A 24,916-nucleotide genomic window follows, 5' to 3' on the forward strand; every position below is an offset into this window, starting at 1 on the left:
AGAACTTTTACTAGAATTGTAGATGTTTAAAAATTTTTTTAAGAAATAAATTTGTATGTGAAATGGTCTAGATCAGATTTCTAGGTCTGGCAACGTTAAAGAAAATGGCAACTTTTTTCAGAAAGGTGGCAGCGTCTATTAAAAAGCAGTGGAGACTTTCTATGAGTTGTGCGACGAGGAAGCATTTTCCAAATATAAAAAAAGCTATTAAATAGTGCAAATTAATTTATAAATTTAAGTGCAACGTATATATAACTAAATATAACAAACGCATGCAAATAAATATCAGTAAATAAGGCAAATTCAAGCAGCAAATTCGAGTGACGCAAAAACCACATACACACACATTGGCAGCCTCATTTTTTTTTTTAGAAAGTACGTGAGAAAAAAACAAGTTTGGTTGTGTGTGTACGCATGTCGAGTGGAGAGTAGCGGAGACTTTTTGTTTCTGTTTAGCGAGCGACACAATTAATTGTGGATGGCTTACAACACAAACAATATAAAAACAAAAGCAGATAATGTTGATTGTTACACAGGAGCAGAAACAACAACAACAGCAGCAAGATCTATTAAAGCAGCAGCAGCAGCGAGAAATGCATGTACCAGCAACAAACGAGACCATCAAGTACAACAATTGCATTGGATATTGAAATTTGTGCGACGGAAGGAGAAAAAGCAAAAACAACAGCAGCTAGCAACAACAATTTTCGACGATTGGCAGCCATATTTACAACTACAACCACAACCACAACAACAAATAATACAAAAGCGCGATCCACGATATTGTAAAAAAGATACGTGACAAAAATTCGAGAAGAGCAAGACGAAGACTGAGTATGAAATTAGTTTGAATAAACAACTATTATAAAAAAAATACAAAGAAATAAACAAAGTGTATTACATAAAAAAAACTGAAATTAAAAATAGAAAAACAAAACAAAAAAACAAAATATACGAAATATTATGGAAATTGCTCCTATATTTAATACCGCCGTCGTCGCAACAGCCGCCGCTGCCACAGCCTCTACGTCGACGTCACAGCACAAGCAGCGACAGAATCGCTCTGCTGCTGCAGCAGCCGTTTTTGCCTCGTGCAAAGAAAGCAACAACAATCCAAATGATAACGGTAAATTAGCACACAAAAAATAGCAATACAATTTCATAATAAGGCATTGATAATAATATTAATTGCATTAATAACAAAACAACACAAAATTTTGCAATAGAATTTGCTGGCAATTGCACAAATAGCAATTGCACAGTGTGTGTGTGAGAGAGAGAGAGGTTATAGTTGGTCTCCCCACCACATTCACTCTCTCTCTCTCTTTTGCTCTCTCGCTGCTTGGTTTTATTTGTATTTTTATCTCTCCGCCTCAGTAGTTTTCCACGCGCGCAGTTGCAGCGCAGTCGTCGCCTGCAGCAATAGTCGAAGGCAGGTCGCTGAACTAAGCCCCTGTTCCACCCACCGAGCTCGCCTTTAGTTCAGTTTTTAGAGGCCAAAGCATGAGTAGTAATAAATAGTGTGTAATTGTGAATATTATTATTATTTTTGTTTAGACATTTTGTTGTTGCGCAATTTGCAGATCATTGGCCCAGCTGTGATCATAATAAGTACATACATAAGAGTCTCTACCAATACAATGCGAGAATACGTACTATCAATGATTAATCAGCATTTTTTTCAAGGTGCTCTCTATTAAGTATTTGAAACTGAAACTGCAGACAAGTTGGCAACAAATAGCACTTCAAGGTCGACTATAGGTTTCTTTTTGGTTATTTAATTAGCATATTGGTACATACTGTAGCTGTACTACTGTATCAGTACTATGTTCTTCAAAGAAAATCGATCACATTTGCACTCGTCTTTATTATTATGTTTTTTATTATCGATATCCCAATAAGATTTTTATTTATTTGTCACATTTGATATATTTTTTATTTTCTGGTACATTGAGTCGGTATTTTCAAAATTTTAATTTAATAAAAATTTTATATTAATGTTAAAAAACAAGTGGGAAAGGCTATAGTCGAGATCCAGACCATAGGATACCCGTTACTTATTTCATTTGGTTACTCTATCTCTTATAGTCTCTGAGATCCTTTTGTTCAAACAGACGGACAGACAGACAGACGTTTTAGACGCTGTTTATGCTGATCAAGAATATATATACTTTATAGGGTCGGAGATGCCTCCTTCTCCCTGTAACATACATTCCAACGAACACAATATACCCTTTTACTTATTTTTTAAGTAACGGGTATTAATATTCAAAATATTCTTATAAGGTGACAACCGTGTTTGTAGGTAGCAATTGCAAATCCTTAAAATCGATTACATTTGTACTTATCTTTATTATATTTGCTATCGATAACTAATAAGGATCCTAACTTGATTAAAGTGCTTAATAAAAACAGCAGTAAACATGGAAATTAATGTTAAGGATAGAATAAAGGTTAATTAATTGAAAAATTTGTCTTATTTTTGCTTATCTAAACATTTTGTGTATTTTCATAATTTTCCAAAGTCAATTTGGCGGTTCTCGCATCGCTGACTTTGCAAAAGGTGCTCAACATCAACAATATTAATAACAACCACCACCACAACAACAACTGCAACAATAATAATAATAATAATGGCACAAGAAGTGATAGTGTGTCGTCTTATCAACCACTGTCAGCGGTTACAAAAGCAACACCAATCAAGGCAAGCAAGCAACACGAACAACAACAACAACAACGACGACACTCTGATAACGAAACTGAGAATGATGTATTAAATCAATTGCTAAAAACGGGCGCGGTATTTACAGCGGCAACAGTTGCTGTCACGCCCAATGGCATCAGTGCGCCCATTGCCATTGAGAAGAGGACGCAGCATAAGCAACAGCAACAACAGCAACATCAGCAACAACAACAGCAGCAACAACAACAGCAACAACAACAGCAACAACATGCAAATAGCGCACAAAAACAACGCCTCAATTCATCCATATCATCAACAAATTCAAGCACATCAACCAACTCCTTTACGGCCAATAGCTATGGCAGCTCCTGTTCCTCTACCGAGGATCCCATGGCGGCAACAACATCAGCAGGCAGATCAGCAACATCTTTTAAATCGTCCAGCATTAAATTGCCAGAGAAATCGAAAATTCCGTCCGATATACTCGACGATCTGGCCAGTCGCTTTATCATCAATGTGCCGGACATGGAGCTAAATAATTTAATACGCATTTGCTTTCAAATTGAGTTGGCCCATTGGTTCTACTTGGACTTCTTTTGTGCCCCCGAAGATTCCGAACAACAGCAGCAAAAACGGAAGCTCCCCGTTGTTGGCATCAAACAATTTGCCGTGCAGCTTTTTCAGGTAATTGAAAATATATTGTGCATACTTTAAACAATTTATATATTATTTTATTTCTATTTATGTACAGCACATTCCCTTTCTGAACAAGCATTTTGGCACTGTCGATCAGATATTGGAGGATTGGAAGAGCTATAAGGTATCGGTTCCCACATATGGGGCTATACTTGTATCAGAGGATCTCAATCAATGTCTGCTGGTGCAATCATATTTTGCTCGCAACTCTTGGGGATTTCCCAAGGGAAAAATCAATGAGAATGAGAACGAGGCACATTGTGCTACTAGGGAGGCAAGTATTAAATGCTAGTAACTGTAAATAGGGACTTCAAGCTCTGACTTAATCATTAAAAGCCATTATACCTTGTTTTGTGATTCTTAAAGGACTCAGGATATAATAATCACAGACTTTTATTCTTCCGAATTCCATAACAATAATTATAGAAACTAAGATAAAAAGAAGGCGCAGTTTAAAAATTAGAAGAAATTAAGTTCATTAATATTGGAAAAGTTAGCTTTAAGTTTTTCGCCTCCGGTTGAATTGGCTTTTTTTTAAATACGGTCAATTTATTCTAAATTATTCTAGATAAATGGTACAGTAAAATGTTATAATTTTTCTCGTTGTTCCTTTATTATGTTAATAAGCGAGCGATTTTTATAAAAACATTTTATTTTCATTTTTTTTTTTAAATTAAATTCTTTCTAATTTTCGTTTCCTAATTACATGTGTCCTAGTTTTGTGGTCCTAAATGTTTCCTAAATTTAAATTTTTCTTAGAATTATTTGACAATATTTTTATAGTTAAACATTAAAGATTTAGAAGACAATCGAAAGTTGCTTAAGGAAATGCACTTAAATACAATCCACTTGAATAATTAATAAATATAAATTAAATTTTGTTGCATTTTAATAGGTTTATGAGGAGACCGGCTTTGACATCACGGACAAGATTGATGCAGATGATTATATTGAGGCATATATCAACTATCAATATACACGATTGTATATAGTGCGCAATATACCGTTGGATACACAGTTTGCGCCGCGCACGCGCAATGAGATTAAGTGTTGTGATTGGTTTCGCATTGATGCATTGCCGGTCAATAAGAACGATGCCATATCAAAAGCCAAGTTGGGCAAGAATTCCAATTCCTTCTTCATGATCATCCCATTTGTGAAGCGGCTCAAGAAGTGGGTGAACGATCGACGTGCTGGCATTGAGCCACCAACGCGTCGTCGCAAATGCTCTGGACAGCAGAGTCCTAAATCCATTTTAAATTCAGCAACATCAGCATCACCCACAATGCTAACAAACAACAACAATGGCAGCTGCAAGAAGGAGCAACAACGTGTTGCATTGCGACGACAGCGACACAAGTCGATGGGGGATTTGGATGGTGTTAAATTGAACAATCTCAATGGGAAGCCGAGTGGAAATGGAGGTGCCAATGGTTGTGTTGTTGGCGGTGGTTGTGGCATACTCCCTGCCGGCAACATGTGCAATGGCAATACCAAGCGCAATAGCAATACTAATAACAACAACAACAACAAGCAATTGAATGTCGCTGCGGGCAGCAATACAATAACAACAGCAACTACAACTCCAACAGCAATTTATCAGCCAGTGACAACAACATTAGCAGAAACACCAACAACAGCTGCAACAATTGGTACAAGCAAACGTCAACTGTTTCATAGCCAAAGCCAAAATGATGCCCAGCAGCCGGCAAGCAATGAGAAGGTAAGCAATGGAATGATTGCAAATAATGCCGAAAATGCTAAACCCAAGCAATTGCAGATTGTCAGCTCCTTTGATTTGATACGAAAGGAAAAGCAGCAGCAACTGAAAGCGGCCAAGGCTCAAAAGCAGCAGCAGCAACAACAACAGCAGCAGCAGCAGCAACAACGCTCACGCGCCAAATCGCAAAGTGATAAGCAAAGCAATCAACAGTTGGTTGTTAAAAGCATTTTAAGCAAACATAATACACAACAGCAGCAGCAACAACAGCAGCAGCAGCAGCGACAGCAGCCTCAACAATCGACGCCAACAACAGGCATCGATTTGATTGCAATGCTGACTGCAGCAGCCGCAGCCCAAAAGACAACAAATCCGGAGCAACAGCTGCGTCCACGGCCTGCTTCGGCATCACTCAACTCACCAGCTGCAACTGTTGCTGGCGCACTCAACTCGAGCACAATGCCAATGCCAGAACCTCAAACACTCCAGAAATTGGAGCGTATGCCATCTGGCACAAATCTGCGCACTTTGAAGCGAGCGCAATCACAGCAACCGTTGCAAATACAACAGCAGCAATTGCAGCAGCAACACCACCAGCAGCTACTGCTGCAGCAACAACAATTACATCATCAACAACAACAGCAGCAAGGGCCACTTAACTTTACGCCCAGTTTCAATTCGTGGACGAATTTCTCATTCACCAAAAATTTTATAGCAAATGTATTTTGCTAATTCTGTTTCTCAGACACTTTTCAAAATTCTCCTTCTGTTTGCATTTTTTTAAGTCAAAAGGCCAGCATCTAGGCAGCATTAAGAACCGTTAAATAGTCGCTAAACAATATTAAAATTTTTTAAGTTTTTTAAAGTTTTCATGGATCTCTCGAAGCGCAGATTTTCGAGATGCATTTTTCAATATTGAATGAACACATTCAACATTTATTTGTAAATAGCAAGAATTGTATAAAATTTTGTAATTAACGTTAAAACATTTTCATACCAAAAAAAGCAGGAAGAAAAAATGTATGAAGCAAAGAAATATTGATTCTTAGATGGGGAAAAATAAGAAAGATGAGAGTCTTCCGCTCCAGCAAAAAAACACACGTCATATTGTATAAATTCAGGCAAAATTAAATTTTTTATATATGTAGAAGGTAAAAGATTGCAGAAAATGAAGAAAAGATAAAGCAATGGAAAGGAAAAACACTTTTTAAGTACAGTAACGATATGATACGATATACGATTCTTTAAAATAATTATATTATTTTAGATTGTTTTTATTTCTTGTAAGCAAAGAAGTGAATGAAGCAAAGTATCCTTCGAATTAGAGTTTCAGCTAAGTGAAAAGATTATGATGATAAATGATAGAGAAAGAATAAGAAACGAAACGATGAAGAAAAGAAAAGAAAGCGTAGCTTTAAAAAGCCCAACGTTCAGTTTTCTATAATTTTCCTAATTGTAGATTTGTTTATTGTGCATGAAACAATGAACTTTTTATACAACAACTATAACTACAAGAATAAAGAAAAGATTAAACAAATATGTGTGGCAAAGAGGCAAATACAACTAATGTGCAACATGTCTTGCATGACTTTCTGCCCCGCCCCGGCCCACCACACACAACACAGCCACACAACAATTAAGATGTAATGCAAAAGAGCAAAAAATACAAATAATAACGAGTGTAAATAATTAATTGTGATATAGTATTTCTTAGCACAATTGTGATCTTAACAAAACGGCTAGCTACTACGACTACAACTATTATTACATAACATACATTACATACATACATACACAACATACATTACATAACAAACGAACCGAACAAGAGTTTTTTATGAGAAATTTTAATATAATTCAATTGAGGAACTTGTCAGTTGCCCCCAAAAAGACAGCTTAAACAATGTTTAAATATTGGGGGAATCCAGCGACTAATTAAGGAGGAGGGGGGCAATCTCAGGCAGGCATATCCAAGAAACAAGAAAGTAGATAACATGAGAGAACTCTGTGACCACTCTAATAAATTTCACGAATTTAACAAATACCATTTACTTAATTTAAACAAATTTAAACCTGATAAATTGTCTTCTCAAATGCTGCCTATAGACTGGCCTTTATTATGGTTCTAAAAATTTTTCTTTAGCATTTCCCCCACTTTCCCACTTTAACTTTTTACAAATGACTTTTAAAGCTTTTTGAAAAGCCATATTAATTTTGTATTTTGAAATTAATTATTTTAATTTATGCAGATTTTCTTTAAAACTATTATGATTTGCATTATGATTTACACAATTGAACAGCAATAAAACTGTTCAAAGCGTCAGACAAATGTGCAATGAAATTTACACTTAAATGTAACTGTTTTACCATATATTACTTTAATTTTGATTTCTCTTCAACTTTATGCAATTTCATTGCTCATTTGTTTGCGCACAAAAACAAACAAATAAACAAAACATTATAAAATTGCAAAGAATATCAAATAATAAACAATAGCAACAACAACAAAACTTATTTGTCAAACAAAATCAAAGAAATTGCATCGAAAATTGATAAATTGTATTAACTACAGATTTAAACAATAACCCAAAATTATAATGATTATGTTTATGTTTATGCTGAATTGTGCAACATGAAAGCGAAAGCTTTTACGATACTACGAGTATACCTACATAAAATATTACACATACAAATATATACTTATTTAGTTTATGTTTCACAAATCAATAGACATTGCAAATAGTTAAATATAGTCAACGGGCTGCTGGATATATTCAGTTAAACCTAAAAAACCACAAGAAACCGACAACAAACCATTAAGTTTATCTTTAAGCAAACAAATCTGTAAAATTACTTGGGCCATTTGAAAATTTAACGACCGTTAATGTAAAAGTCTATACATACATACTTCAATAATTGCCACTCTACAAATTCTACACTTGCCGTAGATTAAGTCGTAGTTCGTATCGCGTGCCCAAGTAACACCGACCTATGTATGCTATGCATTTTCATCAGTTTTTCACAACTTTACAACGACGTCCAAAAAAAGTAAATACTAATATATCAAAAGAAACAAACAAATACAATGGCAATTTGTAGACTTTAATGTTTAAACTAAAACCGAACCAAGCGAAGTAAAGTTAACGCAGATTTCATCCAATCGAGAACAAGAACAACGCAACTTTAAAATACAAATTACTCATATATAATAGTTATTCCCCCACCACTACCTCCCCACAGCTCCCGTTTCCCATTTGTGTGCAACTCAAAAACAATGGCAATATTTTCAACAAATTCTGGCAATAAAAACTGTATTAAAATTTTATTTTGTACTCCCGAGAAACCGCAACAGAAATTGTGTTTTTATTTACCTAGATAATGGGATTGATAAAAATGGGGCACATCATTATTACTAACAAAAACTGTTAAAACAAGAAAAAGCAATTTAAATTTTTTCTAAAGAATCTACACTGCGGTAAATTTAAATTATACACAGGTCTGCCAACTTCTTAGAGAAAAAACTGGTGTTTTTCTATGACTGTTTTTTGACTTTGAAAAATAATTTGCCCAACGGGTGACGATCTTCCAACCTTCATTGATGTGTTCATTTTTATTTGATCTAATTTCGAACTTTGTTGGATATGTCATAATTGCTTTTATTGCTCTTTTAAACAAAGGTTTCTTTATAAGTTTAAATCGCGCACCGTTTCGATAAAATCGAAATCTGAAAATAGTCAAAATCCCACGTTCTCGCGGCGTCCTTTTAAATTGGGGCTGCCAGCTTATTCTAGTTTAATAAAAAAAAATTTAGTTGCAACCACGAAAGTTCAACTAAATTAAAAATTTTTTTTTTAAATTAAATTTTTAACTTCTCTCCCGTTTGGTTGACGATCAAACCTTTTTTAAAAATTATATATATATTTTTTTTAATTTCGAGTTTTAAATTTTTATTAAGATGTTAATTAATTTCAAAGTTATTGCATTTTAAAATTTGCATAAACTAAATTTGGAAATAACTAACCTAAGGAGGAGCAATCATATGTATGAGGAGCAAGTCTGTTAATGTAATCAAAGTGGCAACGCCAATACGAAAAAACGATTACCCACTGTTATCGTTTTTATTCTGCATTTTATTCTCTTCTGCGATTTTTCGTTGGTCGATTAAAAGTGCAAAAAATTGCTAAAATTGAGTTTTTAATAATATAGATTAAGTTGAAATAGTTGCTTAACAAAATGGTACGTAAATATGTGTGTGTGTCAGCAGCTACAAAGCAATGCAAATATCAATATTTGTACAACTTCACGCGGCAGAAGTTTTTGCTGACGTGAATTGTACGTGTGAGTAAAGGTGTTCACCGTGTGTATGTGTGTGTGCGTGTGTGTCTGCATATATGTTTTAAAAGCGGCCGCGTCACAAATTGCATGCCGAATTCTCGATTTTCCAATATACAATCAATGTGCTTGAATAACAAATATAATTTTAATTGCAATGCTCTTCTGTGCAGTCGCTTGCGGAATGGATAACGGGAAGAATGGCGCGACCCAACCAGTTAGATCCTGCTGGCGGTCCAGAGCAGCCCTGGTATCTCAAATATGGCAGCCGAGTGCTGGGCATTGTTGCCGCCTTCTGTAAGTATTAAATACATATTTTTATGAGCCACCCACAATAACACAATAACACAATAACAACAATAAGAAAAAGAACATTTACAGTTGTTACTACTTGCATCGATTTTTTATTATTCTAATGGGCCTTGCATGTTATCTATTCGTAATACATGTATGTGTGTGTGTGTGTGTACATCTGAGAATGTTGTGTTTGTGTCTGGGCCACTCACCCAATACACCCACAAGACACAGCACGCACACTCGCTCACTCGCTCGCTCGCTCTTCGACCTGACATTGATAAAGACAAAAGGAAATGCTACAAAGGATACAGAAATGTTATCCTGTGTATGTGTCGATATGTGCCCAACACACGCACACATACAGTTAATCAAGCAATTGTTTTGACAACAAAAATTGCACATGACTGTTTCTTTTTATTTTTAAAAATCGTATTTACTTTCTTTGATTTTTTAATAAAAAACCATCAAACTAAGAAATTTTATAAAATCAAGAAATGGTTTTGGTTTTGTAAATTTTATATATGTCAAAACATTTACTTGGCGAACTATAATACATATTTCTCATAAAGTTGCCATTCATTTCGCATGCTTCTTTTTTTTTATTATTTATTTTTATTTTATCAGTAACATTTTCTCTCTTTTTTTATTGCTTTGTGGACTCCCACATTTTTTCTCGCGCTCTCTTTTTTCTACTTCCGTATTTCTCTTTGTCTTGTGTTATTTTGCATAACAAAAACCCGCATTTCGTTCACTCATATTGTGATTTAATAATATATATATGTTCTTGTTACTATGAGATTTTCAAGTTTAATGACAGCGAATTATTTACTAAAAATAATCAGTATAAAACACTGCTGATTCAAATGGTTAGCGGCAAAGAACAATATACAAACAATTACATGTATGAAAATAATTGTTGTAATATATTGAGCTTGGTTCTCAAATTCATTTCAAATTTTCCTTATCACCAAACTTATAAAAAAAACCATAAAATTTAATGGAAATAATTTTACTATGAGAACAAAAATTTGTGGGCTTCAAGTTTAACGAAGCTTAAATACCCTTTAAAAATTTTTTTTACTCTATGAGAGAAATCTCTAATAAAAAAGCTTATTTATTTTAAAAAGTTAATCATCATTTTTGCAGCTTCCTTAAACCGGTTTTTGCTCACGTAAACCAAAACTTTACTTTATAAATCAGCTTTTGTTGAAAGCCGCTCACATCTTAGTACCTGAGTTCATTGAGATCTGTACCGCAATAACCTCAGAATTGAGATCAGTTTACCTGAGAAACTAGTTTATACACTCTGTTATTAGAATACCCCAGAATATAATTATATTTGATAATTTTAAAACATTAGAATAATGTGTGGTAGCATATTACTAACAATTTATGTATTCAACACAAACTGGCTCAATTAACAGGTTAAGACATTTGTTTACCTTGTTTTACAACTGTTATCAGTCGACTTTAAGTTCTTTCTGCTTTCAGCTGATAACATATTTAAATGTGATGCGGGTCTAGGAATTTTGTAGAAATTACTATACTAAAGTTTGACTTATCTCTTCTGTGTAGATAGATTATTGGCTTATAGAAACAAGAAGACAGACAGACAGCCAGTAACAATGTGTTCTATATGCTCTATTCATTCGCTCAGTTGCTCCAATTTGAACAAGTGTTTTCGCTTATTTTGTCACGCTGCTGTAGTCTGTTTAGCGCCTTTTTTTTATTGGATTTTATTATTCTCTCTTTTTGTTTATTTTATAACAAATAAAAGAACGCAACCTTGTAGCAAATTTAGCATTTGGATGAGTCAACTTCGTCGATTAGATAATGCTTGAAATGTTTTAAAGCTGAGCAAAATGAGGCCAAATGTTGTAGGTGTTTTTTGTTTGCAAGGATTGACTTTTTAATACCTGTTATTCGAATAGTTTAAACAAATATATTGCTTAACAAATAATTCTTTTTTTTTTTTTTATTTAAAAGTAACGAAATAAAACTTATTTAAGATTTTCAAATTAAAGTAATGAAATAAAAGTAAATAAGTAATCTTTAATTCCGATTATTGGATAAAATTAATGCGCTTATTTATGTTGAGAATGTGGAAACGCCCCTTATTTGGTTATGTTTTTATAGGTCGACTGGTTTATGATCTTTTTTATTTTGTATGTAATTACGCCCACTTTTTTTTAATGCTTAAAAACCCCGTTTGCATTTAAATCTTTATCTGTAATAGATTATGAATATTATACGATATAAAGCATATTAGTTAAACACAAGCTAATACTCTTTCTTTATCTCTAATAGATTATGAATATTATACGATCTAAAGCATATTCGTTAAACACAAGCTAATACTCTTTCTTTATCTCTAATAGATTATGAATATTTTACGATTTAAAGCATATTCGTTAAACACAAACTAATACTCTTTCTTTTTCAGTTGCCATATTGTTTGGTCTGTGGATGATAATCTCAATTATCGTACTGAACGTAAAATGCCTTGTCGCTGGCATAATCCAAATGGCAGCAGGATTTGTGGTGATGGCGCTGGAAGCGCCTTGTTGCTTTCCCTGCATCGATCAGGTTGACCAGGTGGCTACCAAGATGGAAACCAAGCCACTGTACTTCCGAGCAGGTCTCTACTGCGCGTGAGTAGCCACATGTATACCCTGTAAAGTATCTTTTAATAATTAATTCTCCTATTGGTTAAATTCTAGATTGGCTGTGCCTCCCATTTTTATGTGCTTTGAATTGGCAAGTGTGTTCGGGAGCGGCTTGATCTTTGCCACTGGTGTTGTTTACGGCATGATGGCGTTAGGCAAAAAGTGAGTATTGTCTAAGGACTGAGCCCATTTAACCAGCTAGTTGGCTAGGCAAAGTCTGTTATTCTGAAGCGAAGTGGAGTAACGAATACAAAAACCCACTGAATGCTAATCGAAACAATGTTCTCTCTATTCCTTCACGTGCTTGCGCTGTGATTACGCTTACAATTGTAACAAATGTTATCTAACACAACAATATATAAAAAAAAAAATAAAATAAATATAACATTAGAGCTTCGCGTGAGGACATGGCCGCTGCGGCCACATCGCCCACACAAATGGGAGGCGGCCAGGCGGGCGGCCAAATGCAAATGGGTGGCGATCAACATATCACACTTATGGAAGATCCCGATGTTTGGCGACCAACATAAATGCACTAAGCAAATGCATAAACTGCCAAAAACAAACAACAAGAACTACAACAATACACATCACACACCACACACACACACACACACACACACACAAACACTACGGACTTACAAGCACACACAATGACAATTAGACAAAGAAATATCATGATCAAATATTGAGAAACAAATATTTTATGGCGCATAGTTTTTAGTGTTCGTTCCAATTGAAAGTAAATTAATAATTACAATTAAATACAATAACTAAAAGAGATCATATATAATACTAAAACAAAACACCCCACCAATTGAAAAGCAAAACAAGTAAACCCAAGCAGAAGAAAGTAAACTTTTCATAATTGTTACTAAACAAAATGTTGCAAAATGTTGTTTGGTCATTTGTCGTCCTTTGCATGTAGTTGCATTTCTCCATTTTTAAATGTCTTTTGTCGAGCGACGGTGTTGTTAAAAAATAAAGTTAAATATACTACATACATATGCATAAATACACACAAAATATTTATATATATTATATATAAATATATGTAAAGTTTATTTTTAGTGAGAAAATTCTATTGATACCATAAATAAGAATATAAAAAATACGCGCTAGAAAACAGTTAAAGAAGTTAAGAGATGAGCAGCTTCCACACGGCAAAGTACACAAATTACCTGCAAATTAAAAAAACATTAAAGAATCGTAGAGCAATATTATACAACAAAATCTGAGAACATTTACATAATATACTTTGCTTGAATGTAAAAGAAACTTAAATGTTAAATATTAGTTGACATACATTAAATACTTGTTTTTCTTATTGCTTACGATATGCATAACTTAATTTAAATATCTAGTGATATATACCAGAATTGTTCATAATTGATTTATAAATATTGTAAACACATTAGTTGTCAGAATTAACCTCACTTCGGGTAAAGCCTACATCATTTTCAAAACATTCCGTTTACTTAAAGCATATGCATATTTATTTATATTTAGTCAGCTGTTTATAATTTATTAATAATATAATGTTTAAGTTTCTGTTATGCCTAAAGATAAAATAATACTCGCAACATTATCTAAAACTCATTCTAGTGGATCCATGTTGGCATCCAATATGGCTTTCTCTTTCTATAAATACTTACATAATCTTAATATGATAACATGTTACTGGCAGCCAGAGAAGATTTCTAGCTTGCATTTAGCTGAAATTATATAGTTAATTAATAAATATTTACTTTTTAACGAACACTACACTAAAAATGATCATTCAAGTCAAATATTTGCTTTGAAACTTAACGGAAAGAAGTAAAAAAACAGCAACTCAACTCTATATAAACTTATATGCTAATGAATTGTACATGCCAAACTGCCCCCTGAACAGTCCAGTTAAATGCCAATTGCAGACTCCAGCAAACCCACAACTACAACAACTACAAAACCAACAGCAAGAAGTACGCTAAAGTCAAGGCAATTACCTTGTTAAGTAGTTCGAATAATTTTTATTTATGTAGTGCACTTTGTTGCTTTTAATGAATGCCCGTATGTACAATATAACGATAAACAACTATTTGTAAATAGTTGAGTAGCTAAAATTGATTGATACTTTTAGAAATCCATTTTCCATTTCCTTTTTCTTATATATTATGGCAGCTGGAGTTCTTGAGCTCCGATTTCCACTTTCCTAATAATTTAATAGAACGTGGCTCTTAAATGTATGCTATGTATATTCGGAGGAATTGGAATTTGGAAATACTCCTATTATAATTTCTTAGCATTTTGTTTTTCCTTTAATAACATTATAGTTGTGGTACCAGTATAGTGTCTTGATTTCTCTACCAATTATCCAATTGAGTAAACAAATATTTCCTTTTTTCTTGACTGACCCTTGGCAAAGCACGATTCCTTAGTTCGCACACAATTTTATTAATGCTCTATTAATTTCCCCTCTTATTCCTAGTAATTATATTTTGTCAGGCTATATACACTTGTAGTATTTAGAAATATACTTTTATTTAACTAACTCTTTCTTGTCTTTCCTCGACGTAGAGCATCCGTTGATGATATGCGAGCCGCAGCGCAGCAAACAGGGTACGGCGTCAGTTCAGTCTCCACGAACGATCGCTCGGGCATTGTGAACAATGCGCAGCCGTTCTCCTTCACAGGAGCCGTGGGTACGGACAGCAATGTGTGATGAACGGATCATGGATCGGGAATCGTGGCTGGAGGAGTGCGATGAGAAAACAAGACTCAAAACGCTACGCAACGCATAAAAGGCAAACTACAGAAACAACAACAATAACAGGAGTAAGAACAAGATGAGCAGGAAAAGATTCAAAAGAAAAACGTGTGCAATTAATTTTCTGGAGACCAATTTCCAAAACAAACTGGGTCGCAAGTATAAAAGGATCTCTCTCGGTGTAGAGGCAACGACAATGTCTATAAAGTAGAACAGATAAGGATTGAAAGCAAGCAAATCGAAGGAAAGGGAAGAGAACCTCAAGAAACCTCTTTTAAAGAACCGTCTAGTAATTGTAAATGTTTTTGTGTTAAATGTTTTGGCGTTTTCAGTTTCACATTTTGTTGCCTGTGCATCATTCCAATTTTGGTTTTAAAGCATAACACAAAAGAAAAAATGAAAAAATTGTTTTAAATTTAGTAAAAAGCAAATGAAAATAAATATTTAGTTGAACATAATTAAATTAACTTATTAAATGATGGCATAATTATGTGAAATTTACGTTTAGTCATAGTTTAAATATACCTAAAATATATTTAAATGCATAATACAAATACTTATTAAAATATAAATAAATAATGTATGTAAACCATATTAAAATTGAATTATACATATATTAAATTATGTTAAATAAAATTAATTATACATATATTTTGGCTTTTAAAACATTTATTGTGATTTAAATTCAACGGTTCAATTTTTACAATATGTTAACACTATTATTTGCTATGCGGGATGAATGGTACTTGAACAATTTAAGATTAAGCATGATTTTTAACAGAATAGAGTTTAAAAAATTTGTTTATAACATGATTTATGCTTCCTCCTCGGTACTATCACTTTCGATCTTGTTTTCGTCATCAGCTTCGTCTTTCTCTTGTGTTTCATTATCATCAACAGCATCATTATCATCCACGGCATTTGTATCCTCCTCATCTTCATTATCGCTATCGTTCTCATTATCTTCCTCCACCTCAGCCTCCTTCTCATCTGATTGCTGTTCATTGGAGCCCTCCCAGCGGAAGCGACGATCGCTGATTCCTTCGCCAGACACCGCAATGATTACAGCGAAAAGAGCTAAATAATTGAGAAAACCGTATAGTTAACTAATCTATTATATATCGGTTTTTTCGTTACTTACCGAAGCTCATAATCAGAAACTTGTTGGAAAGCATGTTGTTAATTAACTATTGATGCAAATGGTTACAATGCTGACTGAACCATAACTTGCTCCTTTTATACAAAACTGTAGATGAGAAGTTTTGCCAAATTTCTGACAACTGAGTAAATATTTGCATCTATTCTCAATTTGGGTCACTGAAATAAGGTTAACATTGGACGTTTTGCGATACTTTAGAGCTTAAAATGATGTCAGTTAGCTCACAGAATTTAAAATTACTATGTATAAAATAAATACAGATTTCTGATCAGCTCTTTTCCGATCTGGTTACTTTTTTTCTACCCAAAAAAATTAATTAAATTTCAGAAAAAAAGGTATTCTGAATTGTTGTACCTCTTTTCAAGTATTCTTAATTTTTTAGCTAGAACTTTTGTTGATTCTTGCGGATTTTTTATTGAAATTTTCTTAATTTTTTGATAAAAAAAAATATTGTTTATTTTTCTAACTTTGCTCCCCGAGGGGTGACGAACTTCAAACCTTGATAGGATCATTCATCTTAATTTTATGTTATTTCGAATGTCATTGAATTTGTATTACTGGTTTGTATTCTTTTTTATTTTATTTTTCTAAAAATTTTTATTTCGACCTAAAATTATTATTATTTTATCATCAGCCCCAAAAGTATGCAATAATTATTGGACATTATGATTCTTAAAGCTGACACATAGATGGCGTTATTTAAACTAATTTGAATTAGTTGTTACAGTTCTTCAATATTTTTAAATAACTTAAAAGTTTTCAATTATTTTAATTTTAAGGTTTTTCTTGTAAATATAAATATTGTGTGATAATAGTTGGTTTAATTAATTTGCTCACAGGCATCTATCCAATCGTTATACACATCGATTGCCTCTGATAGAGATATAATCGGTGTCTGGAAGTATTCCTTGCAAACACGACAAGTGATTCGACCCACATTTTTGCGCTTGTCTCTAATCAGTATGATTATTATTATATATTGATTATACCAGTCCAATTTGAACTTACAAACTGACTTCACAGGATTTCTCGTGATTACAGAACGGACAATTAAACTGCTTTTCCATATTCTTGATAAGTTTCCGACGTGGTGGCGGCTTACGCTTTGACTTGCGACGTCCCATGATAAATATATAATAAAAATATTAGAATCAAAATCTCAACTGAGCTGGAATGAATGAAATAATACTTTACGGAATTTTTAGGTTCTGTAGAAAAATAACTAAAATATGGACTTACGACGGCGCTTCAGTTGTTTCTTGTCTCACTTTCAGCTTTGTACTAAAATTGTTGGTATAAACATACATCTTTTATAATATTTACAGAAAAGTATATGTTTGATTTATATAAATATCACGGTGTGCTTTGATGCCTTACGATTTTAGTGAATTGTGTTTAATTTGAAGAAAATTTCAAAAACAGGGCTGATCATAAACTGAATCTTTATTAAAATTATATTTTTGTCAAAATTATTAAATGAACAGATTTATAAAAGTTTTAAAAACTTTAAAATATTAAGGAAGTTTTTATTTATTTTCTTAAATATTTAAACTAACATGAGGAATATATTTTTGTTAATAACATTTATATTTTATTACCTTTTTGGCTCAGGAGATTCTGTGAATAGAATTTTAGATCCATGTCATTTGATTGTTGATAATTCCATCTATTAACCTGGGTTCCCCAATAACAATTCCCTTTTCTCCCTCTGTTGATATGGAAACCACAACTAAAACCAAATTGATAATGCCCACATCTGTTTGGGCTCTGGACAGATGCCTCTTATGCAATGCTTTGATATGATTTTTTTGCTTTTGATAATATTCAATGTAGCATAAAATCGCTTGTTCTTTGTAGAGGATCCTCTATTGATCCTCCTAAGGTATCGATTACAGGCTGCGCAATTTGTTGCGAGGGCAGGGAAATCGTTTAGATTAGATTGTTGTTGATATCGTTGGATGTGGGTCAAGTGTTTCAGTTGGATTGAGACTTTCCCACAGTTGTGTTTGAAGAGAGCGTCAACAGATTTTTTCTGGCTAAAATCGCAGTAGGAGTGAAACTCTGATGACAGCACGAGTTTTTCTTTTTCTTTTTTCTTTTTTGGCAACCTGCTGTTTAGCATATTAGCACCAAAGGATATTGCAGGACCAACTGGTGGTGTTTCACAGGACAGCTGAAAGTGTCAACAGTCGGCGGAGAGCAAAAGGAAAAAAAATGAGCTGTTAACATTTTGGCACTGCCATGAAATTGTGCACTAAACACCGAGTCGAGTCCTTAGCAGGAGGCGTTCGGCACGCAACAGGATACAACATGTTTGGACATGCAGCTGTGCCTCACATTTATTGCATTCGCTACGCATCGATTTAAAATTATTTGCTAAATGGATTTAACATTCCAAGCAGCTAGAAGAGGAGCTGCTTCCGCCTTTCTGCCATCCTGCCTTGCTCCTTTCATCAGGCTCCCTTTTGTTGGCACTTTGTGCCCATTGCTGTTCGTCTTAATCTCTTGTCCGGCATCTTTTGCCAGCTGCCTCCGTTTGCCTTTTGTGGTTCCTTCAGTCAGTTGACCATTTGCCGTTTTGGCCCTGGCCAAGTGCTCGTCTTGCTCTTTTGTTTGGCCTACTTCAATGCGTTGCCGACGCATTTGCTGCTCCTTTTATTCTCAGCTCCTACTACTATTTCATCTGTTACTCTTTGTGCTGCTTTTGTATGTTCATTTGCTTAAACGCATCTTATCCCGTTAAAGTGTGCTTCTTATTTCAAAAGTCCTTTCGCAGAAAATTGATCCTTTTTGCCAATTTCCGCCAGTAGCCAGGATTCTTTAGGTGAATCCGAGCGTTAGCTAATTGAGTCTTTCTGATCTGCACACCAGATTAATGTAATCCAAGACGTGAGTTCCGCTTTCTTATAGATTAATCTGCAGAAATTTCGGTCAATTACTAAAGAACAGTAGAATATCTTCAGACAAGCTTTTAAAATAAAATATGTTCTTAGTTATCTTTCAAGAAATATCTTCAAATTTACTAACACCGAACTTAAGAGATATTTTCGGCAATTGAATTTAGTAAAATTTTAGTATCCTAAGAACGTATTCCTTTGATTGTTCAATTCGTGAGTCTCGGGCTCTTTATTACTGTTCAATTTACTTTTCTGAAATAGTAGATAGTTATAAAACAATTCATTTTATTTAGACAATATCATCATCAGTTTCATTAAAAAAGATCACACATTTTTCCAGCAATAAGCCTCAACAGTTGTCTGTTAATTATATGCTTCATATAACCCTCATCATTATGGAGACCATTAAAACTAACCAATCTCATAAACAGGCCACACCTGAGTGAGTGCTTTGCCCGCAACCAAAAGCTTTTTTCGGTACATAAAGAACTGTTTCTCTTTCTGCCCAATTAGATATTTTAAATGCCATAAAATTATTATTTTGTTGAATATTTTAGTGAGCTGAATTTGATTTTGGTATTCAATGCCCATGTCTGTTCTGCTACTCCTCCTGCTGGATCTCATTCTATACAATATTTCAACACAAATGCATTGCATTTGGGCGCCCCAAAACATGATTATTAATTAAAATTCCCAAATCAAAATCAAATTACCACTAAAAATGAAGAATGCATAAATTTTTGTAAAATGACAACACACACACACAATCTACAAACACACACAATGATGCCGAGAAGTGGGGGGAAGAGCTGCCTGTCGCCAGCGGCTTCCGCTGAGTCTTCCAAGAATTTCTCCATACTGGAAAATGCATATTATAATAAAATTCAATAATGCATAATTATAATTTTTTGTTGCCTGCATTTAAACAAAACTAGCCTGTCTGACTGTAGGAGTAGGGGATCAGAGTAGGGTGCAGTGAGAGCTCATAAAACTGTCATAAGGCGCTGCAAATGAGAGGAGCTAACGAGATATGGAGAATATTCAACAAGATTTTTTCATATACCTTTTTTTTGTTGGTTGGGACACGTGTGGCAAAGAACAATGCGTGCAGCGAGCATATTGAGCAAATTACACTGTGCTACAAATTGAGCAGATTGAATGCAAAGTTGTTTAAAATACAAAATGTGCTATATTAAAAGATGTTTATTAAATTATAATAGATGTTTTAAATATTATTTTTTCTCGTAAAATAAAGTTTTATTAAAAAAAATTTAAATATTATAAATAATATTATAATGATTAAGAAAGTTGAATTGAAATAAATTTAAATTAAAAATTTATAGTAAAGATTAAATTTCTGTTTTAATTTCTTAAAAAATAAGATATTTCAGTTTTGCTTTTTGAAAAGAATACAATTTCTTAAAAAAATCTTCATATAATAGATTAAAACATACTACGACTTATTCTATATAGTTCTTTGCTATTATTTCTATATAAATGTAAGCACACTTTAACTTCACGTTTTACCGAATTTTGTTGCATAGTGTGGCAATATTGCCATAAAACCGGGTGAAAAGAATGTTTTTGTGCTCAATTAGCGCATAACATTGTGACAACCTTCCGGCAGCACACCAAGGCCCCTTTGGGCACTATCGTTGCCCCAGGCGCTGCCCCTTCCCCTTTTCCAGTCACTGTCTCTCTCCTTACTCCACGTACACTGTGCCGCATCATCAACAGGTAAAACGGCTGATTTGGTATGCACAGAAGGGAGCAGAAGAGCAGCGAGTGGAGCGAATGGAGCGAGCGTTGCTGGCACATTGCATAATCGTTAAAATGGGTGAAAACCCTTTTTGTCTAATGCTCATTTCCATGCGTTTTCCCCGGAAAATTATGGCTGGCTCGCTGGCACGGCCACAAAAGTGCTCCGGCAATAGTTTAACATATTTTGCCTGGGCTTACGCGTGGACGCGATTTAAATTATGACAACGAGGAGCTCGACTCGGTGCCTGGCTTCCTGGCGCCAGACCTGCATTGGGATTGGAAATGGGATTGGGATTGGGATTGGGATTCGGTGTGGGATTTTGTTTGTCTGCTTAACGATTTAAATAATGTTTTGGGGCACAGGAAAGGATAACAAGCGTAGCATGGCGCTTCCATGGAACTATAAATTGTCAAGCAGAGAGTGCATATTAATATGGCAGTAGGGGCAGGAGTAAGGAGAGTAAAAATAGAGGTGGCAGGAGGTGTGCTCAGTAGCTGCAGCTGCAACTAATCTTATCAAACACTGACAATAAGCCAATTAGCAAGCACCTACAGCAAAGAAACGTAAGCAAACATTGCGCAAAAAAAGGTTCAATTTGGATTTTTCTCCTTTCTCTATTTTTTTGGGTTCTTGGGAAATGCTACCAGGGAAGCTGTCAGTTGGATGGCGAGTGAGACGTCAGGACACGAGAAATATCAAAAGCAGCTGCCGGCTGCAGGACAATGTAGCACAAAGTCAAATCGCAAGATGCTCGCGTCAACCATAAAACTGGTCACAGACATAAAACGCATGCCGGACCCCAGGATAAGGAACAGAGGAGTCTCGAGTCTATAGACCGCCCCTGGCGAGTGCTACGACATTTTTTGGTGCACGCCAGGCAGCCTCTAATTTGTGAAACCGGCCTACAGCTTAGAGATCAGACATCGCCTACCTAGGAGACAGACGTACGAACCCCCGGAGAGGAGAAATCATAAAAGAGCATCATTCTCTCTTCAAAGTTGCCATGACATTTGAGATTTAGCAGTCGATGATTGTCAATGCCTGTGGACAATGTCCTGGCAATTGTATAGGGACATCGTTGAAGAGCGCAATTCTATTCGTAATTCTGCCCACAAAAGGTACCGAAAATTTGCCATAATCATGACATTTTTCTTATCTTTTATTTGCTTTCAGTTGCTTCTGCAATTGTCTTGCTGTTTTCATCTGAATCGAAGCGGAAGATATCTTCTTTATTTTCTTAATCGTTGTAATGTTGCGTCTTTATGAGGAGTTACCCAAAACAACTGAATAGTTCTGGAAATGGGGAAAGACGGGCAGCACTTTTCAATCTGTTTTGAAATTTTATTGTTTATGCTTATCTACAGAAATGATCTTTGTTCTTTTATAATTGAGTTTGATCTCTTACTTAGTAGAATTGAAAATTTTGTAATGTAAGATATTCTATGGTTATAATACTATAGATCTATTTAAATTTTTTTTTGTCGGAAATGTTCTCCAAAAAAGATTGCAATCAATATGGAAATAATGATTTAAATTTTCTCCTATTTTTAACTAATATACATATCTCTAAGGACCGGGTTTTCAATGTCCAGTTAAGGTGCTTGATAATTATATCACAGATACTTTGACATAATATGTATGGAAAATTATGTCAAATTTTTAAATATCTCTTCAAACAACCCGAACTGATTTGAAATACTTGGATATTTTAATTGATATTATTTTTATTTTATTTTCGTTCCTATATCATATAAAATGTATTGTATTTCACTTAGGCAGTTCTTTAAAGCCTTCATATTATCTCCATTTATCATCAATAGATAAAAATCATAATTTAAAATATTTTCCTTTTTTTTAAAATGACTTTTATAATGCAAATTTTGTTATACTATCATATTCATATTCATTTGTAACTCGTTAAATGTTGATATAAACAAATATGCAGCATATAAAAGTATATATTTCTCCGGAAAGTTGAAAACTATAAATTATCAAGCATTCATAGGTCCGGTGAGAGACTCGACTATACAATAAATCCCCAAACAACGTTTTTCATTTACTGAAAACGTAACTCATGAATATTTCAGCAAAATAAACAGAAAAAAAGGCCATAAAAATAAAATGCAAAAATAGACGACAGACGTCGAAGTAAAATCAACAAATAAACAAAAATAATGCACAGTTTTATTTAGGATCAGGTTGTTTTTTTCACCATTTTTTTTTTTTTTAGATGAGAACTGGAAGCTGGCCAAAAGCAACAATCACAAAAGTAACCTCAAAAATTTCAATAAAGACCACAACAAAGCAATTTATATAAAAATGCCATAGAGTGTAAAGAGGATGGTTTAGGGATGAGGTGTGGAGTAGTATGGAACAGAAAACAACGGCAAATGGAACAAAGTATTGGATAGTGAGGGAATGATGGGGTGGGGGGATGAGGGAGACCTTACTGGTTGGGGACCCGCCACGACATTTTAACAAAACAATAGAAATCAATTGATTGCGTTGTGGGAAGCTTAGCACTTGATTTCCGTTGTTGCTGTTGCTGTTGTTGTTGTTGCTGCTGATGTTGCTGTTGTTGTTGCTATTTGGGATACCGCCAAAGCGGAAAGGCGGAGGGAATCGCTAGATTGGGAAAATTGCGTGAGCCACCCAAAAAGCCGAAGGACTCGATGTCGTTGTTATTGCTGTTGTTGTGTTCGTTGTTGTTGTTGTCGTTACTGGCGCTGCGTTGTGGTGCGGCTAAAATTCTATTTTTCCAATTTTTGCGCAATTTATTGCATTGTCAAGGGATTCGCAGTGGAGCAGGAGAAAAAATAACAACAACAAACAAAAAAAAAAAAATGAAAAGAAACGCAAAAGGCATAAGAAAAACACCAAACACAAATACCAAACAAGTTAGCAAAAGAACAACAATAGGTAATGACGATAAAAATACTCTATAATAAGTTAAATAACTATATAAACTGCATTCTTCAGCACTGTCTTGAAAATAATTAAAATATTTTATTGAAGCAATTTACTAAATTTTAATTTACTTAGAATATACGTACCTTGTTATATTTTTTTTCTGGGGAATGTTAGCACTATAAATAAATATCTAAGCTGAACGTTTTTACTTTTATTTAATATAAATTAAAATTTTCAAATCTTACAGTGCTTTGCATAAGAAATAGTTTTATAGAGTAATTGCAACATCAACATAAATTTAAAGTATATTTAAGCAAAGTGCAATATTTCCATAAGTTTAAACTTAAAAACAATTGTTTAAAATTTAAAAGACATACTTTCATGATAAACCTGCCCATGGCCTTTTCTTTTAGTAGAGTCGCTTTTCTTTTTGCTTACAGGGTATAAAACACCAAATACAAATACCAAAACATAGTGCGGCTTGTTCGATGGTATGTGGTATGGGTTTATGTGGTTCGGTTGCCTGTGGCTAAGGGTTTGCTCATGGTGCTGGGGCTTTGGGGCTTTTGTGTGGCAAGCGTAAAAGTAAACAAAGCTAAAAGCGGAAACGCAAGTGAAATAATGCCACAGAGCTGCACGGAACTGAAGCTGGAGCTAAACAAACGGCAACAACAGCAACTAAACATCAATAAGCATTGACTAACTGCGATGCTCCGACTATGGAGCCTGGCAACTGGCAACTGGCGACTGGGGAGTCACAGCATTAATAGCTGAAATTAAATAATCGCTCCTTAAGCAAGAGATGTCGAACGTGGACGACGGAGCGGGAGAAATACAAAAGAATAAGTGAAGACCCAACTGGGATTTGGTTTCGATTGAATAAAATTAATTTTAATTGGTGCTGCTATGGGGTGAAAAGATAGAACGAGTGATTTGTATAGTGTTGGGTGATTTGATAGTGATTATATAACAGTTTGTATAACAATTAGTATAACAGTTGTTTAATTACAATTTAATTAAAATTTAAATTGATTTTCGTATACGA

At 34.2% G+C, this 24,916-nt stretch overlaps 4 protein-coding genes across 10 annotated transcripts; 2 read left to right on the top strand and 2 right to left on the bottom strand.

The window, feature by feature from the left end:
• Window positions 1-137: 137 nt before the first annotated feature.
• Window positions 138-8,409, top strand: LOC117786328 (probable serine/threonine-protein kinase tsuA). 4 transcript variants are annotated; one of them, XM_034624521.1, is made up of 6 exons: window positions 138-1,126; window positions 2,526-2,900; window positions 2,937-3,367; window positions 3,435-3,653; window positions 4,275-5,102; window positions 5,160-8,409. In XM_034624521.1, the coding sequence occupies exons 1-6, from the start codon at window positions 964-966 to the stop codon at window positions 5,829-5,831; spliced, it is 2,688 nt and encodes an 895-aa protein (XP_034480412.1). In that variant the 5' UTR covers window positions 138-963; the 3' UTR covers window positions 5,832-8,409. The 4 variants fall into 4 exon arrangements, with proteins under 4 accessions (XP_034480412.1, XP_034480410.1, XP_034480411.1 ...); XM_034624519.1 differs by having other exon boundaries at window positions 2,526-2,896; window positions 2,930-3,367; XM_034624520.1 differs by having other exon boundaries at window positions 2,526-2,884; window positions 2,918-3,367.
• An 807-nt stretch (window positions 8,410-9,216) lies between these two features.
• LOC117787503 (calcium channel flower) lies at window positions 9,217-15,381 on the top strand. 3 transcript variants are annotated; one of them, XM_034626047.1, is made up of 5 exons: window positions 9,217-9,335; window positions 9,605-9,728; window positions 12,172-12,379; window positions 12,449-12,556; window positions 14,954-15,381. In XM_034626047.1, exons 1-5 carry the CDS (start codon window positions 9,333-9,335, stop codon window positions 15,096-15,098), a joined length of 588 nt encoding a protein of 195 aa, XP_034481938.1. In that variant the 5' UTR covers window positions 9,217-9,332; the 3' UTR covers window positions 15,099-15,381. The 3 variants fall into 3 exon arrangements, with proteins under 3 accessions (XP_034481938.1, XP_034481940.1, XP_034481939.1); XM_034626049.1 differs by having other exon boundaries at window positions 12,449-12,560; window positions 14,954-15,077; XM_034626048.1 differs by lacking the exon at window positions 14,954-15,381 and adding an exon at window positions 12,786-13,376.
• Window positions 15,382-15,792: 411 nt separating this feature from the next.
• Window positions 15,793-16,311, bottom strand: LOC117788280 (nucleoplasmin-like protein ANO39). The gene is made up of 2 exons (XM_034626998.1): window positions 16,285-16,311; window positions 15,793-16,220 (listed from the first exon to the last, which is right to left on the bottom strand). The coding sequence occupies exons 1-2, from the start codon at window positions 16,292-16,294 to the stop codon at window positions 15,958-15,960; spliced, it is 273 nt and encodes a 90-aa protein (XP_034482889.1). The 5' UTR covers window positions 16,295-16,311; the 3' UTR covers window positions 15,793-15,957.
• Window positions 16,312-17,088: 777 nt separating this feature from the next.
• On the bottom strand, window positions 17,089-17,635 carry LOC117788107 (transcription elongation factor 1 homolog). 2 transcript variants are annotated; one of them, XM_034626772.1, is made up of 3 exons: window positions 17,542-17,635; window positions 17,311-17,490; window positions 17,089-17,255 (listed from the first exon to the last, which is right to left on the bottom strand). In XM_034626772.1, the coding sequence occupies exons 2-3, from the start codon at window positions 17,424-17,426 to the stop codon at window positions 17,123-17,125; spliced, it is 249 nt and encodes an 82-aa protein (XP_034482663.1). In that variant the 5' UTR covers window positions 17,427-17,490; window positions 17,542-17,635; the 3' UTR covers window positions 17,089-17,122. The 2 variants fall into 2 exon arrangements, with proteins under 2 accessions (XP_034482663.1, XP_034482664.1); XM_034626773.1 differs by having other exon boundaries at window positions 17,311-17,470; window positions 17,542-17,617.
• Between the last annotated feature and the right edge of the window lie 7,281 nt (window positions 17,636-24,916).

Source organism: Drosophila innubila, assembly GCF_004354385.1.
Source record: "Drosophila innubila isolate TH190305 chromosome 3L unlocalized genomic scaffold, UK_Dinn_1.0 0_D_3L, whole genome shotgun sequence".
Taxonomy (NCBI): Eukaryota; Metazoa; Arthropoda; class Insecta; order Diptera; family Drosophilidae; genus Drosophila; species Drosophila innubila.